The sequence below is a fragment of the Chiloscyllium punctatum genome, chromosome 28 (assembly GCF_047496795.1).
Source record: "Chiloscyllium punctatum isolate Juve2018m chromosome 28, sChiPun1.3, whole genome shotgun sequence".
Lineage (NCBI taxonomy): Eukaryota > Metazoa > Chordata > Chondrichthyes > Orectolobiformes > Hemiscylliidae > Chiloscyllium > Chiloscyllium punctatum.
In genome coordinates, this window is record NC_092766.1 from 7,831,536 (window position 1) to 7,845,234 (window position 13,699).

The 13,699-nt window shown below is 46.0% G+C and overlaps 1 protein-coding gene across 3 annotated transcripts in view; it reads right to left on the bottom strand.

The window, feature by feature from the left end:
• Positions 1 to 2,144: 2,144 nt before the first annotated feature.
• Positions 2,145 to 13,699, bottom strand: part of LOC140453952 (immunoglobulin superfamily DCC subclass member 3-like) — a 49,627-nt gene continuing 38,072 nt past the window's right edge. Inside the window, exons 8-14 of one of the 3 annotated variants that reach the window (XM_072548824.1) lie at positions 13,388 to 13,638; positions 12,185 to 12,349; positions 10,366 to 10,554; positions 7,618 to 7,722; positions 7,402 to 7,534; positions 6,921 to 7,068; positions 2,145 to 6,819 (exon numbers count right to left, since the gene is read on the bottom strand). In XM_072548824.1, the coding sequence (XP_072404925.1) occupies positions 6,715 to 6,819; positions 6,921 to 7,068; positions 7,402 to 7,534; positions 7,618 to 7,722; positions 10,366 to 10,554; positions 12,185 to 12,349; positions 13,388 to 13,638 (1,096 nt within the window). In that variant the 3' untranslated portion in view covers positions 2,145 to 6,714. Of the gene's footprint in view, positions 6,823 to 6,920; positions 7,069 to 7,401; positions 7,535 to 7,617; positions 7,723 to 10,365; positions 10,555 to 12,184; positions 12,350 to 13,387; positions 13,639 to 13,699 lie in introns of all 3 variants that reach the window. The other 2 variants (XM_072548823.1, XM_072548825.1) reach the window with 2 other exon arrangements.

A 13,699-nucleotide genomic window follows, 5' to 3' on the forward strand; every position in this document is an offset into this window, starting at 1 on the left:
TACAAAGGAGAGGGACCATATTGTTGAAGAGGAGAGTATGAAATGGACTGGTAAGCTAGAGGAGATAATTATTAGGAAGGAAGATGTGTTGGGTATTTTGAAAAACTTGAGGATAGACAAGTCCCCCGGGCCTGACGGGATATATCCTAGGATTATGTGGGAAGTAAGAGAGGAAATTGCAGAACCGTTGGCAATGATCTTTTCGTCTTCACTGTCAATGGGGGTGGTGCCAGGGGACTGGAGAGTGGCGTATGTTGTGCCCCTGTTCAAAAAAGGGAATAGGGATAACCCTGGGAATTACAGGCCAGTTAGTCTTACTTCGGTGGTAGGCAAAGTAATGGAAAGGGTACTGAGGGATAGTATTTATGAGTATCTGGAAAGACACTGCTTGATTAGGGACAGTCAGCATGGATTTGTGAAGGTAGGTCTTGCCTTACAAGTTTTATTGAATACTTTGAGGAGGTGACCAAGCATGTGGATGAGGGTAGAGCAGTGGATGTAGTGTACATGGATTTTAGTAAGGCATTTGATAAGGTTCCCCATGGTAGGCTTATGCGGGAAAGTCAGGAGGCATGGGATAGTGGGAAATTTGGCCAGTTGGATAGAAAACTGGCTAACCGGTCGAAGTCAGAGAGTGGTGGTAGATGGTAAATATTCAGCCTGGAGCCCAGTTACAAGTGGAGTTCCGCAGGGATCAGTTCTGGGTCCTCTGCTGTTTGTAATTTTTATTAATGACTTGGAAGAGGGAGTCGAAGGGTAGGTCAGTAAATTTGTAGACGATACGAAGATTGGTGGAGGTGTGGATAGTGAGGAGGGCTGTTGTCGGCTGCAAAGAGACTTCGATATGATGCAGAGCTGGGCTGAGGAGTGGCAGATGGAGTTCAACCCTGTCAAGTGTGAGGTTGTCCATTTTGGAAGGACAAATAAGAATGCGGAATACGTACATAGATCTTTGAAAGTTGCCACTCAGGTGGATAGAGCTTGTAAGAAGGCCTATGGTGTATTAGTGTTCATTAGCAGAGGGATTGAATTCAAGAGTCGTGAGGTGATGTTGCAGCTGTATAGGACCTTGGTAAGGCCACATTTGGAGTACTGTTTGCAGTTCTGGTCACCTCATTTTAGGAAAGATGTGGAAGCTGTGGAGAGGGTGCAGAGGAGATTTACCAGGATGTTGCCTGGAATGGAGAATAGGTCGTACGAGGATAGGTTGAGAGTGCTAGGCCTTTTCTCATTGGAACGGAGAAGGATGAGGGGTGACTTGATAGAGGTTTATAAGATGATCAGGGGAATAGATAGAGTAGACAGTCAGAAACTTTTTCCCCGGGTACAACAGAGTGTTACAAGGGGACATAAATTTAAGGTGAAGGGTGGAAGGTATATGGGAGATGTCAGGGGTAGGTTCTTTACCCAGAGAGTGGTGGGGGGACATGGAATGCGCTGCCTGTGGGAGTGGTAGAGTCAGAATCATTGGTGACCTTTAAGCGGCAATCGGATAGGTACATGGATAGGTGCTTAAGCTAGGACAAATGTTCGGCACAACATTGTGGGCCGAAGGGCCTGTTCTGTGCTGTTTTGTTCTATGTTCTATAATTTGTGAGATATGTCCAAGAGAGTTTCTTGAAGCAATATGTAAATCTTCCAAGTAGGGAAATGGCCATACTAGACCTGGTTTTGGGGAATGAGCCAGGCCAGGTTATTGAAGCTTCAGTCGGGGAACATTTGGGAACAGTGACCATAATTCTGTAAGTTTTACCTTACTTAAGGACAAGAGTAATCCTCCAGTGAAAGTTCTAAATTGGGAGATGGCTAACTACCACAATTTCAGGTAGGAATTGGGGAATGCAGATTCGGGGTGGTTGTTTGAGGGTAAATCCACATCTGATATATGGGAATCTATTAAAAGGTCAGATGATTAGAGTTCAGGACTATATGATTCCGTGAAAACGAAGGATAAGGATAGCAAGATTTGGGAACCTTGGAATGACACAAGAAATTGAGAGCTTAGTCAAAAGGAAAAAGTAGTAGGCAAGCAGGAGGCTGGAAGAACACAGCAAGCCAGGCAGCATCAGGAGGTGCAGAAGTTGATGTTTTGGGTTTAACCCCTAAAGAAGAAGGGTTATACACAAAACATCAACTTCTCCACCTCCTGATGCCACCTGGCTTGCTGTGTTCTTCCAGCCTCCTGCTTGTCTACTTTGGATTCCAGCATCTGCAGTTTGTTTGTATCCAAAATAGAAAAACGAGGTATACGTAAGGTTTAGGAAACTGAAGACATAAAGGCCCTTGAAAAATACAAGGATAGCAGGATAGAACTCAAACAAGGAATTGGGAGGCTAAAAGGGACCATGAGATTTCCCTGGTGAACAGGATTAATGAAAATCCCAAGGCCTTTTATACAATGGAAGTCTAAAGATGTGCAGATTAGGTGGAAGGGCCATGTTAAATTGTCCATAGTGTGCAGCGACGTTCAGGCTAGATGATTCATCCACAGGAAATAGAGGGTGACACAGATAGGGCAGCAGCATGAGTCTGTGTCATCAGAGGGTCGGTTTGGACTTGATGGGTTAAATGGCCTGCTTCCACACTGTAGGGATTCTCAGAAGCAAGAGGTTAGCTGGGGAAAAGGTAGGTCCACTTAAGGACAAAAGAGGGAATTTATGTGTGCAGCTGGAGGAAGTGGGAGGGGTCCTAATTAAATACTTTGCATCAGTGTTCACCAAGGGGAAGGATCTGGTGGATGATGAGTCCTTGGGGCAGGTACGTCGACATAAAAGGTGGTGGTGTTGGGTGTTTTGAAAAGTATCTGGACCAGGACCTGATGGGATCTGTCCCAGAATGCTGAGGGGGGAAATTGTTATGGCCTTGAACAAAATCTTTGTATGCTGTTTAGTCACAGGCAAGGTCTCATATAATAGCCAATGTTGTTCCTCTGTTTAACAAGGGCATCAGGGATAATCTGGGAATGTACAAGCCAATGAACTTTATGTCAGTGGTAGGGACATTATTGGAGAAGATTCTTAGGAACAGGATTTACTCACGTTTGGAAAAATATGGGCTTATTAACAAGACTTCATGCGGGGAAGGTCATGTCTCACAAACTTGATTGTGCTTTTTGATGAGGGCGAGGCAGCGGCTGTTGTCTACCAGGTCCCTCATGGCAGGCCTGCACAGAAGGTGAAGTCCTATCAGGTCCATGGTGAGCTGGGAAGATGGATACAGAACTGATTTGGCATAGAACACACTGTAGTGGCAGAACGTTGTTTTTCTGACTGGAATCTGTGACCAGTGGTGTTCCACGGGGATCAGTGCTGGAACCCCTGTGGTTTACAATACATATAAATGATTTGGATGAAAGTGTAGGTGGTCTGACTAAAAGGTTTGTAGACGATACAAAGATTGGAGGAAGCTTAGGTTAGTGAGGAGGATTGTCAGCCAATACAGCAGGACATAGACAGATTGAAGACTTTGGTGAAGAAATGGCAGATGGAGTTTAATCCAGACAAATGTGAGGTGATGCATTTTAGAAGGTCTCATGCAGGAGAGAGGTACAGTATACAGCAAATAGCAGAACCTTTAGTAGCATCGACATACAGAGGGATACAGGTGTACAGGTCCACATTTCCCTGGAAATGACAACACAAGTGGATAAGATGGTCAAGAAGGCATATGGCAAGCTTGCCTTCATCAATCAGGGCATAAGTTATAAAAATTGTTAAGTCATGTTGCAGCTGTATAGAACTTTATATAGGCCACAGAAAAGGTTTACCAGGATGTCACTTGGTTTGGAGAGTATTAGCTATGAAGAGAGGTTGGACAAACATTTTGTTTTCATTCGAACACAAGAGGTGAGCTGATAGTTTACAAAATTGTGACAGGTGTGGATAGTTGGAATTTTTTTCCCAGGGTAGAAATGTCAATATCTTGGAGACACAGGTTTAAGATAAAAGTTGGAAAGGTTAAAGGAGATGTGAGAGGCATTTTTTCCCAAGCACAGAGGGTGGTGAGTGCCTGGGATGTGCTATCAGAGGAGGTGATAGAAGCAGATACGATAGCAATATTTAAGAGGCATTTGACAGAAACATGAATAGCAGGATACAGACTGCAGATTTTAAAGAAGTGTTTGTGATTTTCCAAAATTTCCCTGGATTCTGGGAAAGCCACATCAGATTGGAAACTGGAAAATGTAGTTCATATCTTCCAGAAAGCTGTAAACTACAGGCCCATTAGCTTATCCTTTGTAGGGAAAATGCTGCAATCTGTTGTTTAGCAAGGCACTCGGAAAGTCTCAATGAAATCAGTTAAAAATCACACAACACCAAGTTATAGTCCAACAGGTTTAACTGGAAGCACATTAGCTTTCGGTGTGGCACTCCTTCATCAGGTGGTAGTGGAGGGCTCAATCCTAACACAGAATTTATAGCAAACATTTACAGTGTGATGTAACTGAAATTATACATTGAAAAATTGATTGATTGTCTGTTAAGCCTTTCATGTGTTCGAACAAATGAAAGCTAGTGTGCTTCCAATTAAACCTGTTGGACTATAACCTGGTGTTGTGTGATTTTTAACTTTGTACACCCCAGTCCAACACCAGCATCTCCCAATCAATGAAATCAGGCAGAATCAACATGGTTTTGTGAAATGAAAATTGTATTTGACTGAAGTCAAGGCAACTAGAGTCAACAAGCAATGTGGAAAAAGGGGATCTTTACAGATGTGTTGTGCTTGGATTTCCAAAAGGCATCTGATTTGGTGCCACACTGAAGTTTACTCACAAAATGTGAGCTCATGGTAAAGTGGGTGACGTGAAAATGATTAGAGGATTGGCTAACTAATGTTGAAGCAAAACAGGGCTAAATCACTCATTTCTAAGTTAGCAAAAAATAAGTAGCAAAGTGTCGTAGGGATCTGTGCTGGGGCCTCTTTTTAACTATCTATGTCAATAGTTTATATGAAAATGAGGGGACCAAGTGCACCATTGCTAACTTTGCTGATGACAAAGATAAAAGAATAAGTTGTGAGGAGGACAAAGGGATTTGAACAGGTTCGATGAATGGGCAAAAATGGAGCTCTCATGCCAAACTCTGAACTTGTCCACTGTAGGAGAACGAATAGAAAGGGGATGAGATTACAGAAATGTGTGGTACAGTGTCCTAGTACATGATCACAAGTTAGTATGCAGGGACATTAAATGATTGGGAAGGCAAATGGAAAGTCTTTGTTTATTGTAAGGGGAATGGAATATAAACGTAGGTATGTGGTGGAGGCTGGTACAATTACAACATTTAAAAGGCATCTTTTAAGGATGGGTATATGAATAGGAGGGGTTGAGGGATATGGGCCAAATCTTGGCAAATGGAACTAGATTTATTGAGGATATCTGGTTGGCATGGACGGGTTGGACTGAAGGGTGTGATTCTGTGCTGTACATCCCTATGACTTGTGTTTTATTGCACTTGGTGACACCACATCTTAACTACTATGCACAGATTTGATCTCCTTACTTAATAAAAATGATTACTTGTATTAGCAGTTTAGACAAGGCTCACTTGACTGGTTCCTCTGAGGGAAGGTGGCATTTTACAAGTCACAGAGGTGATCTTATTGAAACATATACAAGCCGGAATGTATTTGACAGGGAGCACACTGAAAAGAATGTTTTTTCTTGGATAGTTGAAACAGGAGACATCTTTTCTGAGGATTGCTTATAGTAGAAGTCTCTTCCCAGGGGACAGGGGAGTCTAGATCATTGAACATTTTTAAAGTCAGGTTGCCAAAGGGAATCAAAAGGTGGACAGGAGAGAGGAGTTGAGGCCACAATCAGATCACCGTCAAACTACCCCATCAAACAGCATAGTAGGTCCAAGAAATGAAATGGCACACTCCTGCTTCGAAATTCTAATGTGCAAGCTGCCTCCCTCTGTCGAAAGAGATTACTGAGAAAGGTGAGGAGGGAGAAAGAGAGAGAGCGGAGATTGTGGGCCATAATTGAGTACAGTGAAATTAGCAGAGACCCCCAGGTTAGGTGGCTGGTCTGCATCTTTGGTCTGAGGGGTGTCAGGAACACCTTTCTCTCTCTCTCTCTCTCTCACTCTCACATCAGATGCTGAGTTTTCAGGCCAATGGATCAATAAGAGCCCTGGGGGCTGCAGAAGTGATTATGAAACCTCAGGAGTCAGAACTCCAAAGAGCTTTGGAGGACACAATGAATATTTCCTGAAGGACTTGGAAGCTGAAATACAGAATTACTGGATACAAAATATGATAAATTCAGTTTCTCCTAAATCTCTAAAATCTTTGGATGCTTTTCAGCCAGCTTAAAATATTTGGATGTATAGAATATTTTGTTCTAAACTAGGAGCTGTTTAACTCAGTCTGCAGTGAGACAGTTTGAGAGGATGTCTCTCTCACTGCGGTTCGAACCAATGACTCTCGAGGTAGTTGTGTCAGTCACTGGATGTGGAGATCTTACTAAAAATGGCTCACATTTAAAACATTCATGTCAGTTGAGGTAGGAATCTTTGGAGTGTCCGACTGAATCGGGTTATTACGAACAAATTCAGTTAAAGCTGGTTCTAAACTTGTTAAAATCCCAGGTAAACCCGATTTTTAAAAATCCGGTCTCAAACCCACATCAGATCTTTGGTTCAGAGGAAAATACAAAGAGGAAATTGAAATGTTAGAATGGTGGAGCTGTGTCTCTGCCGGAGGTTCTCAGGGTTTGGGTCCTGTTGGATGTTGCTCAATCACGACCTGAAGCTGACTGGAGGAACATTCTCGATCGTGACCATTCTCTGAAACTGCATCTCCGTTCTGAAACTTCTTAAAAAGTGAGAGGAGAGTGGCGTATCAGGGAAATGTAAAGATACACACGTGATGGGTAATTACTGATGCAGCAATTATGATGAAATTGGTCTCACCCCACTGACAAACTCCGTCATCTCCATCACTCTCCCAGCTTCATCCTTTTTATCCAGCTCCACGTGGCCATTCTGTCCCTCTTGGCTCAGGCTATGTCCAGCCTGTGGGACTGTCCAACTCTCCTTGATACCCTTACACCCAAACAGACTAGAAGACATGGAGTCAGAGTGAGCACATCAGCTAATCTCTTACATGTCCTCTACAATTCTCTTCCTCTCACCAAGCTTGGGCAGGAAATTTGAGATGAGCTGAAAGGTCTGTTTGTGTGCTTCATGACGCTATCACCTTCTCAAAGGTCCCCTCCTCAACTGTCACTTCCTTTTCCTCCCTTTCTTCATCCCTCCCCCCAATATTATCCTCATACTTCCCTCTCCTTTCCTTCACCCCCTTGCCTCAGTCTTTTCCCAGCCTCCTTCTTCAACCCTTTCCGCACTGTGTCTCCCCATCCTCCACTCCATCCTCCCGCCACATCCCCATTACCTTCTCTGGTACCCCAGCATGAGGATGAGAACACAGAAGATGATGCAGGCCATTCCAATGTGGATCCCGACCACTATGCCGGTCAGTGGGCTCTCTGTTGATGCCTTACAGTCACAGGGGGGAGTCTGTGGGGCTGGAAGCATTGACATGGCTGTTAGTGAGTTGTCAGTGTACAGATACACAAAATAGATGCACACACAATTACAATACACGTGCCTGGCAACTCAGTATTCTCCCTCAGAGACACGTATCGCTCCGTGCTGTTTCCATCTCCATGCTGGTTGAAGGCTGACATCTTAATCTCGTAGAGTGCTGAAGGTTCTACAAACAGAAACCAAAAGCCCAGCTCAAGCAGATCAAAATAATTCAAAATGCTACCAAGCAGGAAAGTACTCTAAAGGCCAGGACCATCAATCTTAAATGCACTTCTGTAAGGGCATGTTCTACTGATATAGGGTCAGTGGTGAGGGAATGCCACATTGGTGAAGGGATAATGCTGAAGGAATGCCACACTATCGGAAGGGTCAGCACTGGAGCGGGGGGGGGGTCAGCGCTGAGGAAGGGCCGCACTGTCGGGGGGGTCAGCACAGAGAGGGCCACACTGTCAGGGGGTCAGCGCTGAGGTTTGGCCGCACTGTCAGGGGGTCAGCGCTGAGAGAGGGCCGCACTGTCAGGGGGTCAGCGCTGAGGGAGGACCACACTGTCGGAGGGTCAGCATTGAGGGAGGGCCGCACTGTCGGAGGGTCAGCATTGAGGGAGGGTCAGCACTGGGAGAGCACTACACTATTGGAGGTAGCACTACACTATAGGATCAAGGATAACCCCAAGGCATTCTATGCGTATGTGAGAAACCTGAGAATGACGAGAACGAGGGTAGGTCCGATCAAGGACAGTGGTGGGAGACTGTGTATTGAGTCGGAAGAGATAGGAGAGGTCTTGAACAAGTACTTCTCTTCAGTATTTACGAACGAGAGGGACTGTATTGTTGAAGAGGAGAGTGTGAAACGGACTGATAAGCTAGAAGAGATATCTGTTAGGAAGGAAGATGTGTTGGACATTTTGAACAACTTGAGGATAGACAAGTCCCCCGGGCCTGACGGGATATATCCTAGGATTATGTGGGAAGCAAGAGAGGAAATTGCAGTACCGTTGGCAATGATCTTCTCGTCTTCACTGGCAACGGGGGTGGTACCAGGGGACTGGAGAGTAGCGAATGTTGTGCCCCTGTTCAAAAAAGGGAATAGGGATAACCCCGGGAATTACAGGCCAGTTAGTCTTACTTCTGTGGTAGGCAAAGTAATGGAAAGGGTACTGAGGGATAGGATTTACGAGTATCTGGAACGGCACTGCTTGATTAGGGACAGCCAGCACGGATTTGTGAAGGGTAGGTCTTGCCTTACAAGTCTTATTGAATTCTTCGAGGAGGTGACCAAGCATGTGGATGAGGGTAGAGCAGTGGATGTAGTGTACATGGATTTTAGTAAGGCATTTGATAAGGTTCCCCATGGTAGGCTTATGCGGAAAGTCAGGAGGCATGGGATAGAGGGAAATTTGGCCAATTGGATAGAAAACTGGCTAACCGGTCGAAGTCAGAGAGTGGTGGTAGATGGTAAATATTCAGCATGGAGTCCAGTTACAAGTGGAGTTCCGCAGGGATCAGTTCTGGGCCCTCTGCTGTTTGTAATTTTTATTAATGACTTAGATGAGGGAGTCGAAGGGTGGGTCAGTAAATTTGCAGATGATACAAAGATAGGTGGAGTTGTGGACAGTGAGGAGGGCTGTTGTCGGCTGCAGAGGGACTTAGATATGATGCAGAGCTGGGCTGAGGAGTGGCAGATGGAGTTCAACCCTGCCAAGTGTGAAGTTGTCCATTTTGGAAGAACAAATAAGAATGCGGAATACAGGGTTAATGGTAGGGTTCTTGGTCAGGTGGAGGAACAGAGGGATCTTGGGGTCTATGTACATAGATCTTTGAAGGTTGCCACTCAGGTGGATAGAGTTTGTAAGAAGGCCTATGGAGTATTATCGTTCATTAGCAGAGGGATTGAATTCAAGAGTCGTGAGGTGATGTTGCAGCTGTACAGGACTTTGGTTAGGCCACATTTGGAGTACTGTGTGCAGTTCTGGTCGCCTCACTTTAGGAAAGATGTGGAAGCTTTGGAGAGGGTGCAGAGAAGATTTACCAGGATGTTGCCTGGAATGGAGAGTAGGTCATACGAGGATAGGTTGAGAGTTCTCGGCCTTTTCTCGTTGGAACGGCGAAGGATGAGGGGTGACTTGATAGAGGTTTATAAGATGATCAGAGGAATAGATAGAGTAGACAGTCAGAAACTTTTTCCCCGGGTACAACAGAGTGTTACAAGGGGACATAAATTTAAGGTGAAGGGTGGAAGGTATAGGGGAGATGTCAGGGGTGGGTTCTTCACCCAGAGAGTGGTGGGGGCATGGAATGCGCTGCCCGTGGGAGTGGTAGAGTCAGATTCATTGGCGACCTTTAAGCGGCATTTGGATAGGTACATGGATGGGTGCTTAATCTAGGATAGAAGTTCGGCACAACATCGTGGGCCGAAGGGCCTGTTCTGTGCTGTATTGTTCTATGTTCTATGTTCTATGTACTGTCTTTCATACACAATGTTAAATCAAGACACTATCCCAGCTGGAAGTGAATGATCCCTTAGATCCCACTGGAGTAGACAAAGTGGTTCCCCCTTCTGTGCTGCAACAACCTATAATTCTTTAAGTAAGAATCCAATACATCCTCTTTGTTGTTTGGTTCTGACATTCTGGTATGAGTGTGTGTGAGAGAGAGAGAGAGAGAGAGAGAGAGAGAGAGAATGTGTGTGAGAGAGTTTGTCTGTGTGAATGTGTAAGAGAGATTGTGTGAGTGTGAGAGAACGTGCATGTGTGTGTTGGAGGTCGAGGGGAAGCCTCAGGTGTAGAATCCTGTCTGCTGTTCTCACTTACCCAGGTGTGTGATGGTGAAACTGGTAGCACTGCTGGACAGCAGTGTGGGCCCCAGGAGCTGGGAGCTCTGCACGTTTCTATAATACACCTTGTAACCATCAATCAGGTCCCGACTGTGAGACAGCTCCCAAAATAACTGCACTGCGGAGGAGTTCAGCACCCGGGTGAAGAATATCAGAGCATCTGGAACTGAGAGTCAGAGAGAGAGAGAGAGAGAGAGAGAGAGAGAGATAATGTTAGGTTTTGTAAAGAACGAGGAATAGCAAAACGAAGCAGATTTGAATGTGGCAATGAAGTATGTTAATAATAGCAACTAATGAGACACCAGACTTAGTAAACAATTAGTTCTGCAAAGACAGTAAATCACCTCTTATTTCAGCCAGTCAACTGTGGGAGGCATCACTAGACATGCACGGGTCCCTGGCATATCAAGCTTGGAAGGGGCAGGTGATTGCTGAAAAATGTGTTGCTGGAAAAGCGCAGTAGGTCAGGCAACATCCAAGGAGCAGGGGAATCGACATTTCAGGCATAAGCCCTTCTTCAGGAATGAGGAAAGTGTGTCCAGCAGGCTAAGATAAAAGGTAGGGAGGAGGAACTTTGGGGAGGGGCGTTGGGAATGCGATAGGTGGAAGGAAGTTAAGGTGAGGGTGATAGGCCGGAGAGGGGGTGGGGGCGGAGAGGTCAGGAAGAAGATTGCAGGTCAAGAAGACGGTGCTGAGTCCAAGGGTTGGGACTGAGACAAGGTGGGGGGAGGGGAAATTAGGAAACTGGAGAAATCTGAGTTCATCCCTTGTGGTTGGAAGGTTCCTAGGCGGAAGATGAGGCGCTCTTCCTCCAGGTATCGTGTTGCCATGGTCTGGCGATGGAGGAGGCCAAGGACCTGCATGTCCTTGGTGGAGTGGGAGGGGGAGTTGAAATGTTCAGCCACGGGGTGGTTGGGTTGGTTGGTCCGGGTGTCCCAGAGGCATATGATTGTGAATCTCTCATTCCCAAACCTGTCCTCACTATGTTTGTATGTTTCTGCCTGAGTATTATTTATTGGGTACAGACGGACTGATTACAAGGAACCCAAATGCTTCTGTCCGTTCACTACATCTGACAACAATTGCTGGCTATTTGAGATGAACTCAAATGGAACCATGTTATACCAGGTTCTAGCAGTAGTTCAACAAACAACATTCTGGGTCTAGTAATCACAGGTTCAAATCCCAGCATCAAAAGTTGAAAATTTAGTTTAACAAGCAGAGCCAACACAGGGGAATCACATAATAACAGAAAGAGTAAGGAAAAATGAGGATAGCCCAGGTAAATGGAGGTAGGAGAACGGAAACTGAGGAAAATGGAATACAAAGTGAGGGCAGTATGGATAGGAAAGAATACAATCCAACCTAGAAAAGCAGAACGTCGGGTAGGGGTAATGGAGGAAGGAACTTGACTGAGGTAATGTGCAGGTGACAATGCAGAGAAAGGAGAACAGAAAATGGACTGGGGTAAGAGTAGAAGAGTGTGGTGCTGGAAAAGCACAGCTGGTCAGGCAGCATCCGAGGAGCAGGTGAATCGACGTTTTGGGTATAAGCCCTTCATCAGGAATGACGAAATCTATGATTTTGTAAACCTCCATCAGGTTCTCAACCTCCTATGCTGCAGTGAAAAAGTCCCAGCCTATTCAATCTCTGCTTATAACTCAAACCCTCCACTGTCACCATCATCCTGGTAAATTTCTTTGGAATCCTCTCCAGATAAATAATATCCTTTAACAGGGAGACCAGAACTGGGCACAGACATCTCTCGAAGGTTGACACAGATTGACCATCTTTACCTTGCCCTGCTGTCGTGGCAGTGACCAGATGAGAGGGACTGCTGGCTCCGACTGGAGAGTAGGATTTGATGTACATAGAGTAGGTTGTGGCAGGTTCCAGGTTGGTGAAAACGTGCTGGAATGCAGTCTTACTGACAGCCTCTTGAAGCTCTTTGCCTTCCGCATCTGGAGATTGAGCACAGGCAACATATTAAGGTTCAGGCTCCGGATGTTGTGAAATGGGATCCGGATGTTGGGAATCAAGGCTTGGATGTCAGGAATCGAAGTTCAGATGTAGAGAAGCAGGGCCTGGATTTAGGGAAATGTTGGGAAGCTGGGAGGCAGACAGACATCCAGAAATGTGAGGCAGACATTGGAAAATAGGGTTGGCTGCTTTTAACCAGGATCTGGATGTTGGGAAACAGGATCTGAACATCGCGATACATACATAATAGCAACTAATGAGACACCAGACTTAGTAAACAATTAGTTCTGCAAAGAGAGTAAATCACCTCTTATTTCAGCCAGTCAACTGTGGGAGGCATCACCAGACATGCACGGGTCCCTGGTATATCAAGCTTGGAAGGGGCAGTGCTGAAAAATGTGTTGCTGGCAAAGTGCAGCAGGTCAGGCAGCATCCAAGGAGCAGGGGAATCGACGTTTCAGGCATAAGCCCTTCTTCAGGAATGAGGAAAGTGTGTCCAGCAGGCTAAGATAAAAGATAGGGAGGAGGGACTTGGGGGAGGGGCGTTGGGAATGCGATAGGTGGAAGGAGGTTAAGGTGAGGGTGATAGGCTGGAGAGGTCGGGAAGAAGATTGCAGGTCAAGAAGGTGGTGCTGAGTCCGAGGGTTGGGATTGAGATAAGGTGGGGGGAGGGGAAATGAGGAAGCTGGAGAAATCTACATTCATCCCTTGTAGTTGGAGGGTTCCTAGGCAGAAGATGAGGCGTACTTCCCCCAGGCGTCATATCTGACATTAGGAAAGGGGTCTAAATGTCAGAAATCGGAGTCTGAATGTTGGAAAATGGGATCAGGATGTAGGGGAACAAGATCCGGATGTAAGGAAATGGGCCAGCCATCAATGCACAGTTGGTGTGGTCTGAACTCTGGATGGGGAAGGGGGTCTGGTCTCTCGGGGGGAAGGAAGTCTGGTCTCTCGAGGGCTGGGGGGGGGATGTTCTGGGCTCTCAGGGGAGGGGATGTCCGGGAACAGTGGTGACCTACCTGCAGCCCGTCGGATATGCAGGACGTAGCCGATGATCTCCTCAGTGACACTGTGTGCCGGCTCTTTCCAGGATAAACGGATCGCGTTGCGAGACACAGCTTCTGCCCATACGTCATCTGGGGGTTCGGGAAGCTCCTGGGACAGAGCGACAGCAAGGCGTGCACTTGCCTGGTTAGTACCTGCACTGTTCTTGGCGATACATTGGTATATGGCTTCGTCGGATGGGGTGATGTGGTTTATAATCAAGGTGCTGGACAGGAGAGATGAGAGGTACTGATACTCAGGTTAAATGCCAGCCTCCTGTTGAGGCC